Genomic DNA, 27,897 nt, shown 5'->3' on the forward strand with positions numbered 1-27,897 from the left:
TTAGATTTCTATCACTTTCATACTAGGCAAATTCAACTAATCGTGTTTTCATCAGATTTTATTATTAAAATTGAAGATTATTTTTTTTATTAAAATGTGTATACTGGTACACTTCCTTTCTCATCCCTAGGTTTAATGGTGAATTATATTATCGATATAAGGAAGCTGATACTGATGATTTTTTTAAATGTAATTGGCTATACTATTTGCTTTTTGCGTCGGGTGCTTTAAAAACACTTTCATTTCTTAAAAGGCTTAGGTAATACTTTAAAATACACCGAAAAGCAAACAGACTTCATGTGACAAAAAAGTCTTAGACATTGATCCAATATACCTTAGATGGTTGTGTATCTCTACCAAAGTAGAATTGCATTGGGAATTTTAATTTCCTGGTTTAAAATCAGATATAGAAAATGAAATAATGCCAAAAAAAATCCAATTAATTTGAAACTTAAATAGAAATGATTTTTCAAATATAACCATAGATGTACCAGTAAGGTTTGACTCTTTACCAATAAGTTGTGGATAACAAGATGGAATCAGAGGATCAAACTTCCCATGTAAGACTTTGGGAAAGGAGAGCAAAAGAAGAGTCATATAAAAGTAAGTAAAACAAACCCATCCTGTAGAAATAGCATCATGGTATAATTCTCGTTCATTTTTCTACGCGTTACTATTGGTGAATCGATGGGTTGATATATCGAATGTAAAACAATGTAGAATTTTGTTTGCAAATGCTTTTATGTCACGTGAGTCAATCAGATAACCAACTGCAATTGGTATTTGTCCGACGTCGTGCGTTAACAATTTAACATATTTAACTCCTTAAAAACTACAAGGCCAGCTGTTAACAATTTTGGTTTAAATCCTATAGGATCGTCAATATTTCCTGTAGAAGAATTGTTTCTGTTATGGGAATTTTCATTTTCCTATGAGATATCAATTTTTAAAAGTAAATATCTGACCTATCAGGTAAAACACACTAAAAACAAAAGTGGTTATATATTTTTCTAGACAATGGTCTATCATTTGGTGTATATGAATTTTTCCAAAACTGCATCTTAAGTGGGTGCAAAAATGCCACCCTTGAATTGGCATATATACCCGGCACGGTGTTCATCTGAAATTTATGACTTTACACCCCTGGGGTGCATGGTTATGATGTACATGCAGTTCTCTACCTAGATAATTAAATTGATGACCCCCGAGTCAGGGGATCATGTCCTTGGGTAAAGCCACAGAGTGAAAATGAATAACACTGTATAACATTTTCTTATACATATGTATACTCTCAAAGTCATGTGAGGTAGACTGAATGTATTGGAATTATTATGTTAATATTGTCCTCATCTTAGACTGTGAAATGCATAGACCTTGGGACAGGGTTGAGGCTTTTTATGGGATGGGGTGATGACCATTTAATGAACAGGTATGTTTGAGGTCTTTTGAGTCTATTGGATAACCTATTGTCGTTGGTCATGTGTTGTCTGTTAACAATTTTACATTTTGATCTACATTTTGAAAACGTTATTTTCTGTGCATTTTATACTTGTTGCAATAAACTGTTTGCAAACTGTGTGCATTATACTTGGAACTATGAATATTATACAAAATATTGACCATGAAAAGCAAAAGTACTAAAAGCTTGCATATATTTGCCACTTAACCCGGTATAAATAATCTGAGAATAAATTAAACACTTTAAATAATTAAAGTGGAGGTAACAGTCAGAGGAGTATCGGATTAGAGTTTAGACTCCAAAATGAAACATAAAATGCAAACATGAGTCCCTGACAAATCCATTTAAAGGCTATAGTACGCAGGTGCCAGTTAAGGCCTGTAGTCCTTTGGTTTAGAATATATCGGAAAACAAATGGTTTTTGGCAACCATGTATTTTTCCTATTGAAATGTAGTTGTTGTTCTTTTTTTATTTCTCTATAGTAGCGTAATTTTTAGTGCTAGATTTTGTTTTCTTTATTTTTACCAACGTTTGTTTTTCTCGTTTCCTGAAGAAGGGATTAGGAATCACACAGATTTGAAAATATTGATTGTTTGTTAGCCAGTTTTAATGTTTTGTATATTCAGTTTACTGGCTATGTATCTATATATAAGACCCAACACCTTAAAGACGCCTAGTGTTGTTGATTCTATCCAGCGCTGTATAAATAAATGAATCCATCTATCTATTCATCACCATATTTATCATCATCATCATCATCATCATCATCATCATCATCACTATCATCTCAAAAAAAAAACCATTTTTTACGTCCGTAAACTGTTTGCCGATCGAATAAGCAGCATATAGGTTTGTTTTTAGATAATCAAAGTTTGAAACACAACGGCTGCGTGTATGGGACGTACCTCACAACTGTATTTTTGCTTGATACGTCAGCTAGCATGGCTGGGGCAGGTTTGGAACAAATGAAAAAAGCATTCAAAGAAATTGTTCATGGTAACAGACTACAATTAAATATTGCAGAAGAATCCAAAAATATTAAGTCACATTTCAAACTTGAATTCAACTAATGTCATACGTTTTTAGAGGGCATAGTCACAATCTGCGTCAAATTTAAATTTTGTATTTTTCGTTTTGTTTACAGTGCTCTAATACCGCGTTTACAGAGCTCTAATAGTGCGTTTCTAATGATCAATCAAAATTTAAGTGCCAGTTGTAGAGTTATAAAGAAGACATAAAGCTTGCAATTATGATACCCCGCTCCGAAGGAGAAAAGGGTAAACTGTTTTACCCTTCACTATTGTACCAATTGAAAGTCAACTTTGTTAAGTTACGACTTTTTTGGCCCAAATTTTTAAACATATTTTCATCGAAGATTTTTAAGTAACTATTAATTGCAGATGTTTAAACACACATAAACAGTTTCTAGCAGTCGTCACATTCATTTTAGGTCTAAACCTTGAATTTTATTCTCAACCCTTCACTGAGTTTTGTTTACAAAACAATGAATTGTGAGCTCTGCATCTCGCTTATAATTCGACAACAGACATACAAATTTTAGTAGACTATTAGAAAGACTAATTGAAGCATTTTACTTATAATTTAAGACATTATGCTTAAAAAATACGAAGTGTCTGGTCTAGAGTAACTGCTTAAAACTTTGGCATTTCAACACATGTAAGTTGATGTCCGTAAGCTATAATTAATTTTTACCTTATAAGTAATTATTGATATATAAATTAAAATCTACTTTTATTTTCAATAAACCAGCCCGATATAGCAAACATGAGAATAAGGTGGTGGCCTCGCTCCAAGTCAGTAGGGGTTTACATCAAAATATATTCTTGCAATGTAATAATGTTGAATAACTACTTAAAGAGTGAACTATTTAATTGGAACTAATTAAGGATATATATAGAAATTAAGGTATGACAAATGTTGAATAAATAATATGAGCCATTTCGTTTCTTGAATTCACGACAAAAGTTTTAATGGATATAACTTTCCAGAATGGGGTAGCCATGAACGCAGTTTGACTAATTGACGTCATTGCAGAAAGTTTAGGGCGAGTTAATTATCGAGCTATTACCTTTGATATAGCAATTTTGGTTTAAAATATGCAAATAAATATGTATATTATAGCGATTTTAAATTGCAAACATATTTATACCAATGCAGATCAGAGGTAAACCTCTACACTCTGTTGTGACCCAATGACAGATTGTGTTTACGACGTTTACTCTACGTCTGTATGGATAAATAATGTAAGCAAAACATGGGGATGTAGATTGGGGACAGTCTTTAATCTCATATTCTTATTACAGCACAGTGATAAAAGTTAAAGTGCGATTAGACCCAAGAAGAAATAGAAAAGAGATACGATGCATTATAACGCACGATTAACCCACTACTTGGTTTGAAATAAAATAAAAACGTTTGTTTTTTTTCCCAGTCAGCTGCATCAATGAATAAATAAATAAATTAATTAATTAATAAATGAATAAATAAATGAATAAATGAATAAATAAATAGAAAGAAATAAAGGCCACGTACAGAAAGCATTGTATCATATTTATGTTTAAAGTGTTTATTCCCGCGTTTTCGCAGGATATCGTCTAATTGTGAATTTATTTAACGTTAAATTTAATTTTGACCAAGATCGTGACAATACCCCATTAATACTGAGTATCTTTTAATATTGTTATGTTACTCAATCAGTTTAAGCATGCGATCAACTACATATCTACATGTATTTATACAGGAATAATTTTTTTTAGTGTATGCAATATCTATTCGTTGTTATAACAAATTTTTATCAAATAGAATTTTCTCAGCACCCATCAATAAAAGAGAATGTGACAATTATAACATTTGGACGAGACGTGAAAGTTCTCCAGTACTATTCCACTGATTACACGAAAATATCCGAATGTGTTGGTAATGCTACATCTATTGAGTATTGCATGTTTATGATTGTACATAATTTTGATATCTATAAGCACAAGAAGTAATTAATCCATTACATTTGTCTAACATGATTGGGAGTTTATCTGAAAGTTTTCTTGAAACTTTTTGTAATTTTTGAAGAGGGGTTGTGGGTAAGAGATTCAATGGTATATGTAATGCGATACGGATACCATTTTTGACGGAGGAAAAAAAGGATGTTTATGCTATATGCAGATCTATAAGAATGCAAAAGAAGTAAGAAAAAGGAATTATTAAAACAATTTGTTGAGGTTCATCTTGTTGTTGTTTTGTAAATAATAGATTTTTTTTTATTCTAAAGACAAGTTTATATAGAATATTTTAAAAATTAATTTAAGGTCAAGATCTATCAAATGATTCCAAAGTTTCTTTTTGGTGCCAGAACTATTGTAACGTCATTATTGATTTGATGAATCTTTTTCCCGTAACTATCCGCTTTCAAGGAATTATGTTTAAAAAAAATTAACAATATTTCGACATTCTATATTTAATCACGGGAAAAGTAATCCCGGTACCTATATTCAATTTGACATCATTTTAAAGAGGATGTCAAAAGCTTGTTTAATGCCGTTTTTCGAAAGACTGTAGGCAATCTAGATATATTTCATTGGTAAAAAATGGACAAAACTCCGAGATTTGCTACTTTTATCCTTCATATTTCAAAACAATGGTTGTTTAAAACATAATTTTCAATTGTGTTTACAAAACATTTAAGCCACGGTACACCCTTTGGTACAAAGATATTGTTATGAGGCATCATTAAAAGAATTTATATCTTCAGTATCATTAACCTGTAAGCACCTTCCATTTACTAGGTCATGACCTTAAGAAGGTTTGGTGTTTAAAAAATCGCCAATCAAATCTTTCTTTAACTTTTAAATATAATATTCGTTTTTACAAACTTTAATTTAGTGAAGAATAATCCAAATGTTTAGCTGCATGCATAACTGCTTAAATACGGGCGAATTCATGTACAATGTATAATGTGCTGAAAAAACATTTTAAAAAGGATATAAAATTATATAAAGCTTTGATGCATGTGAATAAAATTTTAAAATAATCACCCGCAACAAAGATAAATGTTGCATATCAAAATGTCGGTGTTCATACTATTTTATGCCTTTAATCATATTGTCCTTCACGAATCCTGCCTCTCATTTCTTCTCTCTTTTCATCAGAACGTATTATTAACACGTTCATTTAGATTTTCTTTTACTTTCTTTTCAATAAAGACGATTTAGTATGCGCTGGAGGTAGTCCACTAGAGGCGGGTCTTATTCTGAGTTCTTCTGGAATTTTATCAGGTATATATTTCACAAATGTGTGCTTTATTTGAAACATTTACTTTAATATAAAATTTATTTTTATGATATAAAATTACCAAAAATATACATATACATTGATAAGAATTGGGTCAAAAATTAAATATTGTAGACTATGCAACTCATGAGTCATGTCTAGTTTTTACAATTGATCAAAACCGCCAACATCACATAAGACCATACCTGTGTTATTAATACCATTTGGTGTAAAGTGGTCATAATTAGCTTATTCAATAATGTAATAATGGCATAACCAGCATTTTGTGATGAAACAGATGTCAAATGCAAAATGACTCTTTCAATGTATTGCTATGAGACAGATTATTAGAAACAATGAACTGCTCTGGTGTTTTTTTTAAATAAAGATATATGTACAAATACGCGTGTTCATGTTGCAAGCTTTGCAGACATAAGGCATGACCAACATTAGCTGTTTACAATTTAAAAAAAAGAGAGGCTTATTTTTTACGGCTAAAACTTTTTAAACTTAAACATGAATACTAATGCTATTTGTATTCATTTTGCAGTACCGTTTACGACGTTAGGATCATTTCATCTCAGAACGAGGGTTGTTATTATAACGGATGGCAAACCTACTGATTTTGGCACGGAAAACAGCGACGACATCTATGAATCTATGGGCTTAGATAAAGTAAGAGCAAATGCTTTATAATAAGCTTTGTTAACTTTTTGTAATCGAATACACTCTTTAATATTTAATACATAAATGATTGCTTATGAACAGACCAGTGTCACCATTATCGAAAGAGTAAGAGATTTGGGAAGATGGAACCCGATTTTCTGCATTCCAGTCGGACAAAACCCAAATATAGTGAGAGTGTTAATTTAAAGTAACTTCTATTCACAATGTCAATACGTATTTAACAGACAGAAGAACGTATTTATGTTTACTATCAAACAAGATATATAACCACAATTACATATGTTACAGTATTATAGAAAGTTTTAATTGGAGAAGAGTTTTGAAATGAAAATTAGTATCTTCTTTATAAAAAATGTATATTTCTTATATAGGAAAGATACTGCTTAAATTATAATGTACAAAATAATAGCAATGAAAACTGGAGTGCCATCACTATAATAACTTGATGGATAATATAAATGCACATGAACCCTTTTCTTGCTTTCTCTCTCTCTCTCTCTCTTTTTATGATTAAAACATATTCAAAATAAATATTACAGAGTTAAATTAAAGAAACATCAGTTTATCCAAATGCACATAATTATGTTCTGCAATGCATTTTCATGAATGTATTGTGATAATAATCTCTTAACTATAAATCTAAGCATAAAATATGTGCCACGATGAGTGTTTTTTTTTAAACATGCAGAATCAACATGTAGAATCCTTTGACAGACCTCCAAGTCGGAAAGTCGGGCACTTTCTGTTATCTAATAGTTTGAAAATCTGATGCTAATGCTGAAAAAATGCTGAAAGATCTAATCTTTTAGGTTTTAAGGTTAATTTTAATATTCTTTACATATGATTTATTCCTAGTGCTTCTTGGGGACTATGATTATTGAGTCGAATGGAGGTAAACTTATTCCATGGAACGAAGCCAAACAATTCGGAAGATATGCTTTAAACATAGTATGTAATGCAGTTAGATGTAAACTATCTAAAGGAACACTGTACGGTACATTACACAATAATCTCTTTAATGAGTTTTAAAGTTATAGACATGATAAATAAACCTGATAAATCAGACGGTATTCAATTTAAATTTTAATAATTTGAAAATAGTTTACCAAAAATATTTTAGTTTGTTTCTTTTTTTTTTGGCCATTTATTACTGATTAATCTTTTATTCATTTATTTGTTGCAAAATGATAGTCACATTTATCTTGTCATTTTTTAACATGTCTTTTCATTGTCAATTTATAAATTTTAAACTCAGCCTACTTCTAGCAAAATGATAATTTTAAATGAATCTATTCTGCCAACGAAATGACTGACTAGTATACTAACAATTGTTTAAAGGACTTAGCTTCGAATGTTTTCCAACAACTGTCGGATAAAGATGGGTTTTCGCGAGAGGACATAACGTCGGAAGTTTCAAAAATAAAAACCGGCGTAACTGGAAAAGATTTGGTAAGGTTTCTAAAACTTCCAATTTTTCTGTCATGTTTTTAAGAAAAACAATAGTTCATATGCTTGGAACAATGCAAAGTCTACATAAAATGTTCATAATAAAGCAACTGCTTGTATTTTTCAAACATGCATTTTATTTTTTCTTAACAAGAATGACGTCTGTGAAATAATTGAAAAGAGACATGCATACAAGTCTTCAAGTTGTATTGAGAAAGAAAAAGAGGAAGAGCAAGAACAGGAGTTTGAAGAAAAATATGCGCACATGCCTAATGTAGGAACTCGTGTTCGAAGAGGACAAGATTGGAAGTGGAAAAACCAAGACGGACAAGGAGCAGGAACGGTAACAGGACACTCAAATCGGTGTATGGATTTATTTATAGTCTTTGACTTTCTGTAAATCTTACTTAATTCATTTATAGTTCGATTTCTCAAATTATTTCTCATTAAATCTTTCTCTAAAATATATGTTCTATCATTTTATTGATGTGGTATAGTCGGATGGATCAACGTTGAATGGGACACTGGGCTTTCACTGCTGTATAGATATGGAAATGATGGTATTATGACTGCATACGATATTCAACCCTCTGATGAACCAAGAATACTACTCGAGGATCAGCCAATAGCTGTTGGTTGTCTCGTCCGTAGAGGTAAAATTTTGTAAGCGTCTTTCGTTTTTTAAGTGACACTCAAAATGATTTTACGTGATTAAATTGTTCATGACCAGTGCTTTAACCGTTAAACCATCCGAAAAAGTTTAAAAATAAAATTCATCTCTTAATATACGGTAATTATGCAAATACAGTAATAATATAAGAGTAAAAAATAGTATGAGGATCGTGTTGTCAGAAAACTTGGTACTATAGCGCATGGGTCAAATAGACTAGTGTAATTAAAACACAGTGACTGTCTAATTAAGTAGTTGATTTGTTTATTAACTTTAAACAGTCCGATTTTGAAGAATACTATTAATTGCAATATCTGACTGATGTTAAGCAACATATGTCGGACTAATGATTAAACCACTAGAACAATGATTGAATGAACGTTTAAATCCGCTCTTGCCTGGAGTTTAACCGTAAATTTACAAAACTCGATTTCCTAGTAGGTTGCTACCAGTGTGCTTACCAAGTTCTTGTCTATTCAAGCTTTTATAAAAAAAAACTTGCTCAAAATGATAAATGAAATCCAGACGCGCTTTCACAAATCACTAGGTCTTTAAATATTGTTTATTGAGAAATGTGTTTATAGATAATTATAATATACACTCTTGTTTATTAAAACACAATCAGTGCACAAACTCTACTAACATTTTCTTCCTAATTGTGATGGATAAGAATACTTAATGTGACGCAAGAAAAAGTTAAATTTATAAGTGGACCCTTGGGGTTGACTGTTAACCTTTGGTATCTAACCATACTGTTATGGATGGTATGAAGCTTGAAGTATAGCGAATTTTTTTGTGTTTTGTTTTTATTTTAATGAGGTTTCTTTGTTTGTTTTTATCTTGTGTATTTATAGGTCCTGATTGGAAATGGGGTGATCAAGATGGCGGGCCAGGGAACATTGGAACAGTTTTTCGACTTAAAACTCCGACAGAAATATACGCAAGTACTTTAAAGGGGCCGGGCATAGTCACGATTTCGGTCAAAAATTATTATTTTTCCCGATTTTAATGTATACAATGCTTCAGTAAGGCGTTTTTAATATGCAACCAAAATTATTTGAGTGCCATTTGTTGAGTCAAAAGCGAGTTACAGAGCTTACAATTTATATTTTGAATGTTGAAGTGATAATTTCAAATTTAGATCTGAAATGAATGTGTGAAACGTTAAAAACTATTCATTAATGCTTAAAAAGAATAAGATGATAGACATATCAGCTTGAAAATGATTTTTTTTTACATGTATATTGGACCCATATACACAAATACAGGGCACAAGCCTTGTTTACATGACAAATAATTGCGAGCTCTGAATCTTGTTTGAAAGTTAACGACTGACTCTCAAATTTCATTTGATCATTAGAAATACATTCTTGAAGCATTGTAAATAATAAAAACAGAAAAAATAGAATTTGACCAAAATCGGAACCATGTCTCTTTAAACTTTAAAACTATTTTAAATAGTTAACACGTAAGCATCTTTCATTTTATCATAAACGTGGTATGCATATTTGAAAAGGTTTGATACGTGTATATTATACACTATTTTTTTTCCATAAAAGTAAATTTCGAATGAAAATATGAAACGGTTTTTACATTGAAATGTTATATTTGTATTCAGCTTGGAAAAAAGTTTATACATGAATTTTTCGCTAAATATTAGGTTCGTTGGCCAAATGGGAATAAGAGTAACTACAGATTTGGATATAGAGGCTACCATGATATCGAAATATGGTATAGTGCATGTAATTGTAAAATGTATTGACTTTTGTTTTACATTTTCTAAAAGTATAAATATAGCATCTGATTTAAACTTATTCCGTAGCCAAGTGTTAATGTTCTTTATTATGGGAGTTCCAGTTGTCAACTTTATTGAGCAGCCATTGTATAACGCGAAATGTATTTCGATGCATATCAAAGTAATTGGATTTTGAACTATGAACTTTAATGGTTTTCCAGCGACCCGTTTGATCCATCCGTTTTAGAAACCCGGACAAGGCAAATGAGATCTTCAATGTCAAAGCACAATGAAGCATTAAGTATGTTTTTCCAATCTAAATTGCTCAATATGATTGTCTTTATTTCATTGCATACAGCATGTTTCATAAGCTATATAGCATCCCTAATTGTGTGCATGTGTTGGTATGTTAGTGTACAAAATTTTATTGGCTAGATTTAAAAAACTTTTTAAAGTTACCCCTGAATGATTTCTAGAAAACTCTGGTATTTTGAGTACCAATAAAATAGTATAAAATTAGTATTCAGAATAATTTATCAATTTTTGCCTAACTAAACCAATAAAATTTTGCAAAATGCAAAGGTACATGTAGGACGCTCGCAGCGTTCACTTAATGCATGTATATGCAAAATTATGCGTACTATTACAAAGAAACCGACAACTATAAAACCTGTCGCTAATTTATTATCCATACTTAATGTAATGATATACATGTAGAAGTTCATATTAACCATTATATCTATCATAGAAGTTTAGCCATGCTTTCTTTAGCAATATTTAGCTATTTCGTTAAGGAAAATCCTAATGGTTATATTTTAAATTCGAAAATATTCTGCAGCTGGATACAAATGTTACCATCTAAAAGAGACTAATGCTGTCTAAATGCTCATTGCGATCCAGTCCTCTTAAATTATTTAAAGTTAGTATGTATAGAGCTGCTGTGAGCAACATTTCATAACTTAATCCTTGATTAACTGAATAAAACATTTGAAGTAATTATTTGGGTACATTGGTATATCTACCTGGTCTGCATGTTCATACTAAGAGTACTGATAACTAACAGAACATAATAAAGTTTTCATTATGTTAGATTCTAAAGAAGCGGCTGATACAAATGTTACATGGCGCTCAACCGGTGGCATGACGTTCAGCAAAGCATATTCATTGAAAAAATCCAATGACAGTAAAAAGGACACAGTTTTTTCTGACAGTAGCCACCACGGACGCAGTATGTTCAGAAACCAATGTGATAAATCAACTTGCGGTATTTGGCAATGGCAGTCGATTTGTGGTCAGTGGAATGATTTTCCAAAAGATGCAAACGACGCCATTGTGGAATTTTGTTCAAAGGGCAAAGGGACAACCGTCATTGTCAATCTAAACGGACAATTGTAAGCACTGGTGTTACTCATTGATATGTGTTGACGCATCTTAACATTCTACTTAGCAGTTTTATTTTGTTTTGAAGACTTTAATTCAAAATATATCGTCATTTATACCCCTTTTAAAAATTGTAGATGCAGAATTAATATGAAGAAGAAGAACATGATGAATACTATAACCAAAGAAGAATTCAATGTCAGACTATATGACAAAAACCCACATGTTGGATAAATCAACTTTGCTTAATTAATGACTAATTTTTCAGATTTTTTAATAAGGTCACTTTTTTTCATTGGTGTGTGTTCGAACCTAAAATTTGTTTGAATGAAATGTGAAATAACTTTTTTTAAATAATTCTTTCGAGGAAATTATATCTTGATTTGATTTTTCGGATGTATTTTTATTTTTAAATATTTATTACTCAACACCCTAAACAATCAGTGCAATCCTGTTTATCAGCTACAATACGTTGCAATATAAGCTAGAGATAGTTTTATCTTCAAAAGTCAAAGACTTAGTAATAACCGTACATAAAAGCAAGCAATATCCGTGACACTACGATGCTTGCAAACCTTGTATATTTTGCACACAAATAAAGTTACAATAAAGTGTATAATATTTACATCTTTGTATTATTCCAATTTGCACAAGATTAAATCAAAAGTTTGTCAAGGAAATATTCTCCAAAGAATTGATCGATTGTAAAACAAAAATTTTCAACTTTTCCTTGATAACGTAAGAATTTATGTTTAGGCAAATATTGATAGAAAAGGAAACCATATCGTTAAGGAAGACTTCATAAAAGAAAATCAGACCAGTATTTGCGTCAATTTATTATCCTTAATGTGTTGTTTATCAGATATCAAGAAGTAAACCCATCTAAAACAAGTTTTATTACGGAAGAAATCTTAAATTGATTACACTTAACTAATTTTAAAACACTACTCATAGTTTTGTAATGGTGTTAAAAGTTTTTATTACACATAGTGTACAAGAGTTACTGCGTTATACTGAACAGTTATTCATGATCATACAGAAGTAATGATAAAGCCTCCATTTACAATAGAAAGAGCGTTTATCAGACCACCATTATGGATCGGTGTAAGAAGTAAACGTGTGGTCCAGCGTGGTTGGCAACAATAGAACAATGAATTGAAATATTAAAGGGATAGTAACAAAATTGAACTGGCATCGATTTATCATTACTTATACTTTGATAGCTTATCCCATACAGCGACATATCAGTTTTATTCTAAAACTATTTTATAATGATTTTTGCAAAGATGTAGTTTTCTATCGAATTTGTCCCCCATTGGAATTTCAAATGCTTACTTTTTCGCTGCTGTACTTTTTTAAGGTATAGAATGTCGTTCTCATTAAATTTTCAATCAATGAAAATCTAACGAAAACAAAAACGATTACCGTATATACTTCATCAAATAAATAGTTCTTTATGAAACAAATTGCCTCCACACATATAATGCTTTGGATCAAGATGTAGTAAACGATTCAAGAGTGTCTTGTTGGTTCTAAAACCATTTGGAGGTCATACTTTATTTGATGAATCATTTTCCCATACTTTTTCCTGATAATGTACAATAAATCACGAGAAAAATTAGTTTGATACTTATATTCAATTTAACATCATTTTTTAAAAGAGGAAGTCAAGAGCTTGTTTAATGCTATTTATTTTTGGAAAGACTTTAGGTATTTTAGATGTCATTAGTCAAACAGGGACACACATCAGAGATTTGTTTATTAGTTCCTTCATATTTCATATAGAAAATGCAAGTTTTTAACATGATTTTTTTCATTGTGCTTATGATACATTTAAGCCACGAAACGAAACACCCTATAAAACAAAAGTATTGTTATAAAGCATTATTAAAGGAATAAATATCTTGAATTTCATAAACCACTTTCACTTATTAAATCTTGACCTTAGATTTGTGAAGTAAAGTCGAGATAATTTAAGTCATCAACAAACAAAAACCCATGTAATTAGGTTATTTATATTCAACTAGTAATACAATAGTATTTTGCCATAATAGATTTTAATAGCTAATATATGTAGCAAATGAAAAAAAATCCCCAAGAACCAGCCCCCCCCCCCCCCCAAAAAAAAAGAAAAAAAGTGTAAAGTAAACAAACAACAGCACCATTTTGGGTTATTTGGTTTTTTGTTCATGTAGATAATAACTCTTTTGTTACGTTTTAGATTTACCTTCCATCATTATTATAAGGCAGTGTTAAAACTATTTCAACTTTGCTCTTTATTTTTGCATATTATATTATTTTGCTACAGAATTTTAAATATGATTTTATACATCGGGAAGACCATGGTACAAGTGTTACACAAAACTAGTTTAATAAGTACATATGTGTTGAAAGGTGACATTATTTTCACTGATTCACTGCAATATCTATTACATATATATTAAAATGAAATAACGTCATTTGTAAGAATTGAAAATCTCATTCGTTGAACTTGTTGTCTGTGGTACTTTAAGATAAAATAGCAGAAAGTCTTGTTCTGATATTTTGAAGTTTCAAGCATGCTTAAAGAACAAGCAGATATATACTTGTAAATTATATAAGAGAACATAAAACTATTCATAGTAACAAAACTACATTCATATTGTTCCGCATCTATTAGGAAAATCCAAATTATCTAACGGATATGCAAGAGATATACAAATCATTTTACTTTTAATATCTCTGATGACGTTTCATTTGAAAAAAAGAAACTAAACAACAAAAATAGCCGACAAAATTGTGTTGTTTTTTTTTAATAATATTTAATGTGAAGCAGTGCAGAACGAAATGTTATCAGAAACTCGGGAAACTTACAAAAGTCATTTGTTTAAGAGGATAGAAACAGAATCCATTAAAAGTGAGTAACTAAATTGTACGTCTTTTAGAGCAAAAATTAATATATATCTTAGCTCTATGGCATAATTTAAAAAAGATATAGATGCCTTCATTACATTTACACAGTGAAATGTACCTGGGGGCTTCCTTCTGTTTATTGATTATACAATTGTATGATAAAAATCATATACAAAAACAATTTTTTTACTGATATATAACTTTCACGTGATAAAGATAACAGACTTGTTAAGTCATAATAACAAATACTTTATAGATCACCAAAGCTTGTTAGAGAATGGATGTTTGGATGGAATGTTTGTCACAACCGTTTTTCTTCTCGATGCGTCAGCTAGCATGACTGGGACAGGCCTTGAGCAGATGAAAACTGCGTTTAAGAATATTATCCATGGTAATAGAAATAGACTAAGCAATCAAACTTAAAATAAAGGAATGAATTCAATAACTTTCAACTTTACACTGATATACACTTGGCTGGAACAATTTATTAAACTACAAAACAAACAAAAAGCCTAAACTTTGTAATATAAAAAAGTGTCAACTGCTCCAGCCCAGTTTATGTAAATATAAATTGGGTAGCTATTGACTTCATTCCTTATGATTTATGATTTAAATTTGTATTATTACATGTAATTGTAGATTAGACCTAGTCATTTGACCTTTAATATGTCAATGGATTGTGTAAAATTCAAACGTTTAGTCAGGTGAATTGATACGTTAGCCTTACTGAGACGTAGGCAACATTCTTTATACAATATAAACTAAATGTTTTAGCCAATTAGAAAGCGTGTTACAAAAAAAAAATAATTTATTCTCATTCAAAATAAGTTTTAATCCAAATCTTGCCTAAAGAATTTTTTTTTGTTTAAGCAGGTATAACGGTGGCGATAGCGTAAAAAATACATATAACTTGCACTAAAAATATTCTTACATGATCACAATTTCTTTAGAGGAAAACAGAATACTTAGTGAATTCTAATACCTTTCAAAAAACTGTAATTGTAGCGTATATGTAAAATAAAGCACACTTGATAGATTTTTGTAGCCTTTTTGTCAACAAATATTTTCAAAATAAGCATTGTATTTATATTATTGTTATATCTTGTTTGTTATTGTCTTTACGGACCTTGCTCTCGTTAATAAAGATCATTACGTTAATTTATCAATGTTTGATTCTATTCATTTGATGAAGCCTGAATACCTTTTCAGGAAAAATGATAAAAATTGTTTGTTAAACACTAGTGATATATACCTCTTTTTTATGCTAGAGTTTTCTCAGCATTCATCAATAACAGAAAACGTCACAGTAATGACGTTCGGACAGGACGTAAAAGTTATCCAGTATTATTCTTGTGATCATGCAGAAGTCATAAAATGTGTCGGTAATATACCTAATGAATGCTAAATTTTAAATCAAAATTACACCAAAACCTATACTAATCAGAAGCAAAAGCATCTACAGGAAATCCAATTAAAATTGTTTTAAATCTGATCCACGACAGATTATTTAGAATGCCAAGGGAATAGTCCATTGGAGGCTGGACTTCTGTTCTCTTTATCAGGCATCGATACAGGTTAGTTTTGTATATTTAATATACTACCTTTTCAGTATTAAAATTTGATTCAATTTGTTTTTAAGAAAATGTAACTTCAAAGATATAATATAGTTATAGACTCAACCGAAACAGTCTGGATAGAACTTGTATTACAAAAAAGAATAATTTTGGTAGATTGGGAATGCTCATAATAGTTTAAAGAGCATGCCTCATCTTGTAGACTTTTTTTGAATGTATAAAAAAAATTGTCATTGAAAAACAAGTTCATGCGACTACAATATTTTATACTTTTTTTTGTAGTTCCGTATACAGCTTTCGGATCACTCAATGTCAGAACTAAAATAATTATTATTACTGATGGTAAACATACAGATATCGGTGCCCAACACGACGAGGAAATATTTGAGACATTAGGTTTTAATAAAGTAGGTTCGTCTCTGTACCATTTTTCCTCTCGCGAGGGGATTTAACATCGGTAATTGTGTTTGTGTGTTGGTGGTAGTGAAAAATGCACGTGTGCATATTAAAATTATCAATCTGATTTCTTAAACTTTGCTTGCTTTTGAAAACTACATATGTAATGACTCATAAAAAGTCCACATAATATTACTTTTTTCTGTTTCCAATGCCAGGTATATTAACCATTCACATTTGTTAAACCTGATTGCACCGTTATGCATAAACCTGTAAATTTGATGTATATTTGATGTTACTTTTCACCATTAAAACACGATAATCACATGAAAAATTTTGATTCACAATCCATTCAAAAATTATTTCTTTCATGAGGGGATGCTTTTATTGGTAGTGCTCGAAATTCTCGAAACACTTTTGCTACATTTTTAATGTAATTCCTTTAAAAAAAGACAGGAACAGAAGTTATCGATTTAGTAAAAAAGATGGGAAAAAGGAACTCAATATTCTGTATTCCAGTTGGAGATGACCCAGATATAGTGAGGAATTATAACTTTTTACTTAACTACCTTGTATATTGCCTATGGCAAACTGTAAACTTTGAATGTATTGGAATATTGTGTCATTAATCTGTATTAAAATATGATAAATACAAATTATAATACAACCAGAAAGATCGATCAGTTTGTTTTATAAATGACCTCTTCCGTATGAGTTATTGAATGTTAATGATCACTTCACTTATTTATTATAAGCAATTTTCTGTGTGTTTTAAAAACGTGTTTGCATACAGTGTTTTCTTGGCACAATGATATTGGGATCAGAGGGGGGTAAACTTGTTCCCTATAACGAAGCCAGACAGCTTGGAAGATATTCTGTAAACATAGTATGTATTAAAAATCAAACATCTCAACCACTTTTTTTTACGCTGAACGCAATTGATAATATTTTATACCAAACTGAGATCAAATTAACAATTTTCATCAGAGAATCTAAATTATTCTTTTCAGAATATTGCATCAAATGTCCTTCAACAGTTGCCGCCTGAAGATCTTTTTTCGCCAGGAGATATCAAAATGGAGGTTTCAAAAGTTGTCGATGTATCAGAACAAGATTTGGTATGAAACCTTTATGAGTATATGAATTTAATCCAAATGCATGTAAAAAATTAAACTTGCAAATAATTCAAGATGTCAAGATCTTAAAATAGTACTCAAATTCAAATTCACCGTAACAAGTATATTATTTTGCGGTAACTAGAATGATATTTGTGAAATCATTGGAAAAAGAAATGTGTACAAATGTGGAAGGGATGTAAAAGAAGAAATCGAAAAAGAAAAGGAAACTGAGTTCCAAGAAAAATATTTGCACATGCCTAAAATAGGAACACGTGTTCGCAGAGGACGGGATTGGAAATGGAAAAACCAAGACGGACAAGGACCCGGTACGGTTGTGGGACATTCAGAAAGAAGTAAGAAACATTATAATTGGCAGATATTAACCAACAAATGGTCCTCATTGACAGTGGAAAGTTTGAATCCTGCAAACGAAATTAAGTTTATGTGAATGAAATAAAAAAAATCCAACAAAAATGAAACATATTTACAGAAAATTGATTCTCTTAGCTCTCTGTCGTTAAATAAATTCTTTATTTATCTATTTAGTTGGATGGATTAATGTTGAATGGGATAATGGCATATTACTGCCATATAGATTCGGAAATAATGGTTTCATCACTGCATACGATATTGAGCCTTGTGATGAACCAAGGATACTTGAAAGCCAGCCAATAGCTGTTGGGTGTCTTGTTTGTAGAGGTATTATCATGCATAATTTTATTTATAAGAATGCTAATACATTTTTGATGCAAAACACTAAAATAAGCAAACTTCGTCACTGTTATAGGTCCTGATTGGAAATGGAATAACCAAGATGGAGGGGCGGGAAATATTGGAACGGTTTATAGACTTAAAACTGAAACGGAAATTTATGTATGAATATTAATATTAGTATTTTAAAAATTCTTATAAAAATGTTTTAATAACACAACGGGTAAATACATACCATTTTAACCATTATAGGTTCGATGGCCAAATGGAAACAAGAGCAATTACAGATATGGATATAAAAGCTGTTACGATGTGGAAATATGGTAAAGTAAACTGAAACGTGCATGTATAACCAATTTAAAAGGAGAATCGTTACAAGTAGATTTAGCAAGCTTATAAAGCCGCCATATTTGTTTACATGTTGCTCAAACGAAAATCCGAACGGATCTGAAGAAATCTTTTACTTAATATCGAAGTTAAACAAGCCAGTCAGGATCAATTTATTTAATATAAATTGTTATCATCAGCAAACAGATTTTGACGTTATTATCCATAATAATGACGCTTCAAATTCCGGATTTTAGGACGCATTTCAGCGGATAATTAATTAAGAAATTACGGCTAATAGACAAAATGTAAGTCCCAATCGACATACATGTAGTTAGGTCTGCTACAATGTTTATAATATCTTAAACAATTGACAGTTCTCTCCTAATGTTTCGGACCGGGTATTAAAAACACAATATTCACATGTTATATATGAATAATTTGAGAATTACTGTAGATTCATTAGATTTAGTGGTGGTTCAAAGTTCGTGGAATTCGTGGGTAACTCTCATCCACGAATTAACATCCTCCACGAATTAATAAATTAGGGTTATAAAGTCATATTTCTTTGATGTAGGTGTAAGAAAATACACGAAATTACGTCCCCACGAACATATAAAATTTCAGCTATCCACGAAAATTGGCCCCCACAAAATTTGATGATTCTACAGTATGTTACAAATGAAATATCGTACACCCTCTAGTCAGACTAATAGATCAAGGTCTTTAAATGACTGTGTTACGCCATTTTTCAACTGGTGACCTTATACAGATTCTGATGGTTATTCTTATTCAAGACGTTGATTCTAATTGTTAATCTCGGTGTTTCTTTTCATCAAATTGCATTCATTTTTCAAAATATAATGTAATTGATTATGCAAATTCTACGACACAAAAAGTTGGTTTCTTTGCTGGAAATACGCGTGCGTGAGTCGGAAGACTTTAACATGTAAACTGAAGACTTATCAAACTTTATGATGGTCATAATTTACTACATGCTAGTTTGAGCTTTATTCTGCAAATGTTGAATTAGCAACGTAATTTGGAAATATACTATTTTGTAATTATGCCTTAGCAAACAGAATTACAAATTGCATAGTATAAAATTTCTCAGCATTTCAAAACAGTTTTTCATGTTAAAAATCTTAATTTCATATTTTAAGGATTTATAATTATAATGCCGTATGTCTTAAAATAGTAAAAACAAAAGAAATTAAAAGGCCAACACTTTACTTTCTTCATTATTTAAATCAAACTGCGCTTAATTACTAACTTTTTTCAAAAATATAAGCTTGATTTTATTATGGTATTAAACATATATTACAAGTTTATAGATTTCGATTCCAAACTTTATAGTTTACATTTTACCTACGATGCTTACATTTGCAATGTAAAAGATGCAAGGGGAAACCTTGCAAGTCTTTTTTTCGTGCTTTTTTTACTAGCTAAAGTATCGATAAAACACAAAACGGTAAATTTAATGTCATCGTCAAAAATATAAAACAAGACATCAACAAATGGTGTCAACATAATTAATTATAATATGTAAACCTCGGTTTTTAAATTTGAAAGCAATTTAAAAAGGAAAGGTATGTGTTATAATACGTGGCCGAGTGTATTTAAACTAGTATTTTGTAAGATTGTGGTACGGCCTTTACATGGGCATTTAAAGTTTTTTTCTAAGATAATATGACATACAGCTAATTAGGTGGAATTTTATATTTATCAAAATCTTGTATAGCAAATGCATTAATACTTGTTTATTTCAAAAGTGTACATGTTAAATGTACGTGTAAATTGTTCTTTTTTGCATCGCAATTAAACAGAAGACCTACTCGTTGATATGCAACAAGAGTTGATCTAGTTTACTGTTTTAATGTTCTATACGCCTTTGATAGAAAAGAAGGTTCGTCATTCTTTTTTATTATACTTTCATGTTAAATACTGAAATCTGATTGGTTAAGACACAGTTGATAATCCGTTCTATTACCCTCAGCGTTAGCAACACACTTAGCAACGGGTAACACAACGAATTGTTACATGCGCGTAAATTATGCGCGTACTGTTCGGCGTAGAATTCACGTCATTTTTATTTAAAAGCAGTAAAAAATTCTGTAATATTAAAACATTCAGTATAATAAAATAAATAGTGCCTGTTTGGGAGGATAACAGTTGAAATTGACACCCCTCGAAAACCATTGTCAACCTCCGCTTCGCGTCGGTTGACAATGGTTTCCTCGGGGTGTCAATTTTTACTGTTACCCCCCCCCCCCCCCAAACAGGCAATATTTATATAATTTCATACCTTTGCTTTCGGATTGAGCCACAACTTCTTTGTTTTTTTTAAAATATCGGCTTTCAATATCTGCAGACAGTTAACTTTCGGCTTTACTCTTCTTCGTCTTCCCTCATGTCCAGAAATGCGTGGTTTTGATGATTATATTATAAATTAGTAGTTTATAATTTCTTGTCAAACTCATACATGTACCTACTTCAAATCATTCAAATCATATTTCCCGTTCCGTTTCGTATTTTGTTCGCGTTTTAGCAATACCCTCGTAAAATACCGTAGTTGATGGGATTGGGGACAAAGTATCTTCATAAAAGACCGTCATTGATTAATCGGTATCTCTCAAAACAGTGGATTGATCAGGATAATTCAATCATTATATCTCAGTCAAATAGTTGTTATGTGTCTACATATTTATTATCGTTTACATATCTAAACCTTACAATTTCTGGCATATTTTCATTTCATCTTTGGATAACGTTTCATATAAAATCTGCTTTTGATAGTCCCAGAGTAGACTGGATTCATGCATAGATCAACCAGGTCTACCATATCTGTGCATCTACATGCCTGTCTTTAGCTGGGAGGCTTGTAAGGAGCTTCAGTACTAAAATGATAAATTACGTTTACCCAATTAAGCTTGAAGATACAGTGCTTTAAAAAATTACTGTTGTACTTACAATGACAAATTTTAAATAAAAATAGGACAATCGGATGCAGCTTTCATTTAAACTGTTATCTTTAGGTGAATGCAACATATCCTTAAAAGTAAACAATGAGTCAAAATGCTTATGGAAATTGTGCATGTTTAACGACAGCAACCTATTTTGTAGACGTTTGATAACTATTTTGTAAAGTTCTCCGGTGTAAAGTAATCAATTTATCTGATCAAAATGGAACAAACTTTCGAGGAAAACAAAACATGTGTCTTATAATTGTGATTTAAAGTGTAATGAATTTAAATCGATCAATTGAGGTTTGATGAATCAATTTCTGTTGTTTATGTCCATTAATCTTTTCATTTAGATATTTAGCTTGCTATATTTTTTACAAATTTAATCATTGTATATAATCTTACGAAATGTTTTGCAGTGATCCGTTTGACCCAGCTGTAATAGAATCAATGAAACGTCAAAAGAAAGGTATATCAACCAAAAACTTGAAATAACATGACTTAAAAACAATAACATATTGTTGTTGTCTTGATATATTTTTTTAATTTTAGGTGTAGAATGAATCTAAAGAAGAAAATAATGGTGAATACTTTTACAAAAGAAGTATTCAATATAAGACATTTCGGTGATTAGGATAGATATGAATGACGTCTCCATTTTTTTAAAAGTGATTAAATGGGGATACTTAGTGATGTAATGGTTCGATTAATCAGCTTTTTTGGCGGCTACTTTCTCTAGTATTGTTTTACCTGGCAACAACTTGTTTTCGCAACCAGGTGGTTTTGTTTAGCGAATTAAGCAGAAAAAAATAAGGAACATTATCCAAAACGCTGGAGTGCTTGGAAACATTGCAATTTTTACACACGAACTATTCAAAAATTGTTATATTAATTATCATAAATGAACATGGGTCTTTGTATTATTTAAATTTTAAGAACCTCAGATCAAGAGTTTATAAAGGAAATATATTTTTTTTAATTATTGATCGAAAAAAGGACAAAAGAATTTTCCTTGTTAAAGGTAGGCCTTTGAATTGATGTTTAGACAAATATTGATAGAAAAGGAAATTGTGTCGTTAAGGAAGACTTCATAAAAGAAATTAAACTATTTTTTATATCCTAATGTTGACACATTTTAACATCTTTTATTAAGGAAGACTTCCAAAATTAATTAAACACTTTGCAATGTCAAAGACAGCACTGTTGAAAAGCCGTTTGAAGTTGGTTTCAGATAAAAATTAGGACTTCCTAAGTTATACAAAGCAATCAAAATTATACAGAAGTAATAAGACGTCATTTACTAAGAACAGCATACATCGCTCTACCATTCTGGGTCAGATATAGGAAAAGACGTGTGGTCAAGTGTATTTTGCAGCTACAGAACAAGGAGATGTTGCAATTGAAGGTAGGCCTATAGTGGAAAGAAATGAAACGGTATTGATTTTTTTTTATAAGTTTTTACAGCTGATTTATCTTAAGATAAACGCACTATTCTACCTGATTTTATAGTTAGCTTAGCTACTGATAGGTATGGTTCTAAACCTTTTCTTTCAATCACCAATAGTATTGATACATGTAACAAAATTTGAGCAGCATTGTACTTTTCCGCGATTGTGATCGTTTATATATTGTATGACAGTTATATTTGTTTATAATTGGATGTTTGACCGTTTTAAGGAACATGATTTCATTTGCATAGCATTACATGTTTCATTAAACCGTTGGTTATATATCTAAAGTAAAGATTGTTTTAAGGTGTCAAGTTAATAGAGAAGTCAACAATCGACATGTTTGTTAATAACTTAAAGTCTTTGCGTCCGTAACTTGACATTTGCCTCTCTATTGAAGGGGACATTGCAAATCAATGAAGCCATGTAACTATGCAGAGTTCTGATTTTTCTATACTACTACATAAAAGTTATGGACTCGATTTTTTGTGCTTTAGCACTGTCAAATCGGATGAAAACTTTTAATTGTTTTAGATACAAACATTGTACTTAATTAACCTACTTATGCCAATTGGAATCGTAGACTGTACCTACAATGCATAATGCTGTATTATATTCATGTAAAAATTAAACAAAACATAAAAAGAAGGAGTTATCAATAATAAGTAATGATATTTTTGTGTCAGTATGAACAAGAACCATGCAAAACCAGTTCTTCGTTTCCTTTTACAATACATATTGAACATGTATATGTTAACATGGATTAAGTTTTTTCTTATTTCGTCGAAAGGATTGCTACAATGTTTTTAAAATATTTTAATATTTATATATGGTTTATAATATATTGTTTTAGATTTACAATGGAAATGGTTTTACATGGTAAAACAGTAACTAAAAATCTATCATCGAATTGTATAACTCTCCTTTTCAGATGTTACAGCTAATCTATTTTGGAAATATGGTATTTTTGTTAGTGGGAGGAACAAACATACATTGTTCATCGGAGAAACTGTGTAACTGCTCTCTGCAAAATACAGTTATCATTGCTCATTGTAGTGGACTTCATTTAACCAAATCACCAAACTTTACAGAGGATGTCCTAGGTATTGATTTGGGACTAAATCATATTGATAGTATACCGCCAAATTTGCCGACTGGCTTGATACTTCTCAATTTAACTGGAAACCCATACTTACGGATAATCGACAGAAATGCTTTAATAGGATACAACCGTCTTCAGCATTTTGATATATCACATTGCAGTTTAAGACTTATCGAATTAGAGGCATTTGGGAACAATACGGAACTTGAATATTTAGACATCTCAAATAATCCTGAACTAACCTTGGATGTATTGAATAATGTTACTTTTGATTTAAAATATTCAAATATTACTACTCTTCGCCTGGATAAACTTCAATGCACTTATGGCATAAGTACCGTTTTTCGTACCGATTACATAGAACATCTAAGTAGCTCTCATTTGAAGGTTCTGTCCGTTGCCTCAAATAGAATATCCTATTTCGAGCATGATGTATTCGTTAAGTTGCCGAAAACATTAGAAGAATTAAATATCGGAGATAATAGTCTAGGCTTTGGAAGTTATCTATTTTTTCTAAGTAATCTCAAAGGGTTGAAAATTCTAAATGCAACATTTCAAAATTCGTTTCACCTAACAAGAAGGATTGGTTGTTTTTGTAACGATTCTTGGAATTCAAATTTTCTCCAAGCCTCCACCCCTTGTGCAGGAGGAATCAATTATCAAAATGAAATGAATTTTAAGCCATGTACAAATGGCAGCAATAATCATTCAAGAATAAATACAAACATTCAAATACCTCCATACGTCAGTGCCTCCTTAACTGTATATTGGCCTCCAAATTTGGAGCGATTCTATTTTCACGATAATATGTACAAACTGGAGGTACGAAATTACAAATTTAACTTAACTCACAGAAAACTTACCCATCTGTTTCTACAAAATAATATTTTTTATAAGTTATCTGGACCACTTCGAGGTCTCCAAAGCGTACAATATTTAGATCTGTCAAATAACTTATGTGCATATATTTCTTTTTCTTTCTTCGATGAGTTTGATGGAGTTATTCAGCTCAATTTATCAAGAAATATGTTAAGCACTTGCATTGAAAACGATACTCAAGGTCAAATTTTTCAGCGATTAATTAAACTGAAAATTCTAGACATATCGCACAATCGAGTAAGAAAATTTCCACGTTTAATCTTTCAATATTTAGATAATCTTTCGGAACTTTATGTCAAGTTTAATTCTTTGGAAACTTTCAACGTTTTGATATCTCACATGCAAAAACTTTCATTTTTGGACCTATCTAATAATCAAATAACAACACTTGATGCGACGTTTCGTACTTCATTACAAAGTATTATACTAAAAACCAAATTTACTCAAATAAATTTATATAAAAACACACTTAAATGCTCATGTGAGGAATATGATTTCATGCAATGGTTAAAAAAGTACAAAGACCACATTTTAAAACTGTCAAAGTACGAATGTATCTCGCCTAATTCAAGTAGTCTAAGTTTAAAAAATTTAGATCACATTATTTCGTCAATGGAGATGTTTTGTGCGACGTATTTCAATCTCATAGTTGTACTAACCATCATATTATTTGTCATTATGACTATCATCGTTGGTGCGATATTAAACCGCTATAGATGGAGATTAAGGTACCTTTACTTTCTCGCAAAAAGACGCTATACAGAGGTTCAACATTTACAACAATCAAACACCGACTCATATCGGTACGATGCCTTTGTCTCATACGCTGAAGAAGACAAAGACTTCATTTTGCGAAAATTGAATTTTCTTGAAAAAGATAATAGCTTAAAATTATGTGTACACTGTAGGGACTTTATTCCTGGAACAGATATTGCTGACAACATTGCAAATGCAATTCATAACAGTAGACGGACTTTGTGTGTTCTAACATCATTCTTTCTTGATTCGTACTGGTGTATGTATGAATTAAATATGGCAAGAATGGAGTCTATATATTCGAGAAAAGAACAAAATATTCTCTGCATTGTTATTCTAGACAAAACAGTATTTCAAAAGGTTCCACTGAAAATCGTTGATTTGCTTGAAAGTCAATCATATCTTGAGTATCCTGATAATGGAAATGAAGACCTTTCATTTTGGAATAAACTGTCCCTCACTTTACAATCTCCAGTGTCCTAGTGATTGTAGACGTAACAGCTGCGTAGCATTAAAGACAATAAAAACGTTCAACGAGATACATACTGTGTTTATCCCTAATCAAATGCTTAACAATTTACAAAGAAAACTTGATAAAGGTGTTTTCAAGAAAGGAATGTATAATTCTGCATCTATTTTTCGTCATGAAGAACAAAACAATAGTGAATGCAGTGACTGAAAACCTAGGACAACGTTTAAAGACGACAGTTTACAATACTATTTGAAAATTGAAGGCGGTCAGTCATAAGGCGCTCAGCAAATGACTTTACTGGATTTTTCGCACTTTGTGAATTTCACAGTCAAAAGTGAAACGATAGTGGATGTACTACAATCTGAGTGGCAATTTTATTTGTTTATGTATTCATTCTTGTGCTTAATTATTACCGAATACGCAATTAAATCTGTTTTTCATTTGTCTTTTTATTATAACTTTACCCATAGACACTCATTATACGGCATTAACCCGAATGATCGAGCTTATTTTGTAAATTCGTTACCAAATTTGGTTTACTGACAGAAATTATATTCTGGACAGGAGATGGCATCTATCTTAGGTATAATGTATAATGCCTCCTATCTAATAACTTTACCTGATGAACTAAAGTATAAATGAATCTCGTGAACCATAAAAAAGAAATACACTTGTCACCTTTCTTACCTTTATGTGTATTAAATCAGTCTATGGAAGCATTAGAATCTCTACGTGAAATAATGTCCCAAGGCCACGTCAAACGACGAAAACAATAGTTTATGAGTTTGGATCAGTTTTGATATTAAGGATTAAAGTTATATTTTTTTATTTAATTATATAGCAAGAATTTCGATCCCGTGGAAAAATGAATATTTATTTAGACATGCAAATTTGGTCGCTTGCCAAAACCCTTATAATTAGGTGCAATAAATTTATTTTGACCTTTATTTTGATTTGTTGTCGTGTTGTAAAGTAAAAATTCGCAGAGGCATCTGAAGAGGATAGTTAACGTAAAACATAATGGGTGCAGTGTCTGTTGTTATTGCGATTTTGATAAAAATTTCAAAGAAACTCTGACATCAATTAACTATTTACATTATTGTCTTGATTTTTCATACAACTTACTGAATTTTGCCAGTCCAGCAGGCGTTTTATCTAAATAAAGAGCCTAACCAGACGATAGAATATTTTTGGCACTTCTATATTTCGAACGAAGTCTGTATTGATGACCGCCCAGTAAAGGTTTACGGAAATGGCGACCAAATGCAAAATGGACGCCGCACAGCAAAACACAACAAACGTAATCCACATGTCATAAACCTCGGTCTGGAGATTGACGGGCATCACTAAGGTGGCAACCATTAAATCCGCCATCGCTTGTGACAAAACAGTTGGTGGCGTTCTGTAAGGTTTTCTCACGAAGTATGGCCGCAATGACAAAAACGTTACTTATAGTTGTCGCTTACGCCATAGCCACCCCCCCCCCCCCCAAAAAAAAAATCGTGGTAGGAATGACAAAGTCTACACTTTTACCAGGGGCCCAAACACTACGGGCGTTGATATCTCCTCCACCTCTTCACCTAAGACAAAGATTTTA

General features: G+C 31.0%; 4 protein-coding genes across 4 annotated transcripts; all 4 read left to right on the forward strand.

Annotated features, from left to right (window-relative positions):
* Window positions 1-450: 450 nt before the first annotated feature.
* LOC105328214 (uncharacterized) lies at window positions 451-13,702 on the forward strand. Its single transcript, XM_066087994.1, has 15 exons — window positions 451-603; window positions 2,322-2,456; window positions 4,284-4,397; window positions 5,678-5,749; window positions 6,295-6,419; window positions 6,513-6,599; window positions 7,287-7,379; window positions 7,770-7,880; window positions 8,032-8,242; window positions 8,375-8,530; window positions 9,402-9,487; window positions 10,208-10,278; window positions 10,504-10,583; window positions 11,373-11,673; window positions 11,800-13,702. Exons 1-15 carry the CDS (start codon window positions 534-536, stop codon window positions 11,894-11,896), a joined length of 1,809 nt encoding a protein of 602 aa, XP_065944066.1. The 5' UTR covers window positions 451-533; the 3' UTR covers window positions 11,897-13,702.
* Window positions 13,703-14,001: 299 nt separating this feature from the next.
* Window positions 14,002-16,698, forward strand: LOC136276298 (uncharacterized). Its single transcript, XM_066087996.1, has 5 exons — window positions 14,002-14,558; window positions 14,811-14,945; window positions 15,823-15,936; window positions 16,057-16,128; window positions 16,411-16,698. The coding sequence occupies exons 1-5, from the start codon at window positions 14,489-14,491 to the stop codon at window positions 16,578-16,580; spliced, it is 561 nt and encodes a 186-aa protein (XP_065944068.1). The 5' UTR covers window positions 14,002-14,488; the 3' UTR covers window positions 16,581-16,698.
* Window positions 16,699-16,877: 179 nt separating this feature from the next.
* Window positions 16,878-23,047, forward strand: LOC105328215 (uncharacterized). Its single transcript, XM_066087995.1, has 9 exons — window positions 16,878-17,063; window positions 17,318-17,410; window positions 17,535-17,642; window positions 17,785-17,995; window positions 18,189-18,341; window positions 18,430-18,515; window positions 18,606-18,676; window positions 22,063-22,112; window positions 22,196-23,047. Exons 1-9 carry the CDS (start codon window positions 17,010-17,012, stop codon window positions 22,204-22,206), a joined length of 837 nt encoding a protein of 278 aa, XP_065944067.1. The 5' UTR covers window positions 16,878-17,009; the 3' UTR covers window positions 22,207-23,047.
* Window positions 22,913-26,742, forward strand: LOC117680331 (toll-like receptor 4). Its single transcript, XM_034470661.2, has 2 exons — window positions 22,913-23,048; window positions 24,023-26,742. The coding sequence occupies exons 1-2, from the start codon at window positions 23,034-23,036 to the stop codon at window positions 26,309-26,311; spliced, it is 2,304 nt and encodes a 767-aa protein (XP_034326552.2). The 5' UTR covers window positions 22,913-23,033; the 3' UTR covers window positions 26,312-26,742.
* Window positions 26,743-27,897: the final 1,155 nt, after the last annotated feature.

This window comes from Magallana gigas, chromosome 6 (assembly GCF_963853765.1).
Source record: "Magallana gigas chromosome 6, xbMagGiga1.1, whole genome shotgun sequence".
NCBI classification, from domain to species: Eukaryota; Metazoa; Mollusca; class Bivalvia; order Ostreida; family Ostreidae; genus Magallana; species Magallana gigas.

Bases quoted from the DNA above. Each gene is read 5' to 3' on its own strand.
- LOC105328214 (XM_066087994.1), top strand. From the start codon at position 534: ATGGAATCAGAGGATCAAACTTCCCATGTAAGACTTTGGGAAAGGAGA. The intron at 2,457-4,283 runs GTAACAGACTAC...TTTATCAAATAG, and splicing joins ATTCAAAGAAATTGTTCATG to AATTTTCTCAGCACCCATCA. The intron at 6,420-6,512 runs GTAAGAGCAAAT...GCTTATGAACAG, and splicing joins AATCTATGGGCTTAGATAAA to ACCAGTGTCACCATTATCGA.
- LOC136276298 (XM_066087996.1), top strand. From the start codon at position 14,489: ATGTTATCAGAAACTCGGGAAACTTACAAAAGTCATTTGTTTAAGAGG. The intron at 14,559-14,810 runs GTGAGTAACTAA...AATACTTTATAG, and splicing joins AGAAACAGAATCCATTAAAA to ATCACCAAAGCTTGTTAGAG. The intron at 14,946-15,822 runs GTAATAGAAATA...TTTTTATGCTAG, and splicing joins GTTTAAGAATATTATCCATG to AGTTTTCTCAGCATTCATCA.
- LOC105328215 (XM_066087995.1), top strand. From the start codon at position 17,010: ATGGGAAAAAGGAACTCAATATTCTGTATTCCAGTTGGAGATGACCCA. The intron at 17,064-17,317 runs GTGAGGAATTAT...GTTTGCATACAG, and splicing joins TTGGAGATGACCCAGATATA to TGTTTTCTTGGCACAATGAT. The intron at 17,996-18,188 runs GTAAGAAACATT...TTATCTATTTAG, and splicing joins TGTGGGACATTCAGAAAGAA to TTGGATGGATTAATGTTGAA.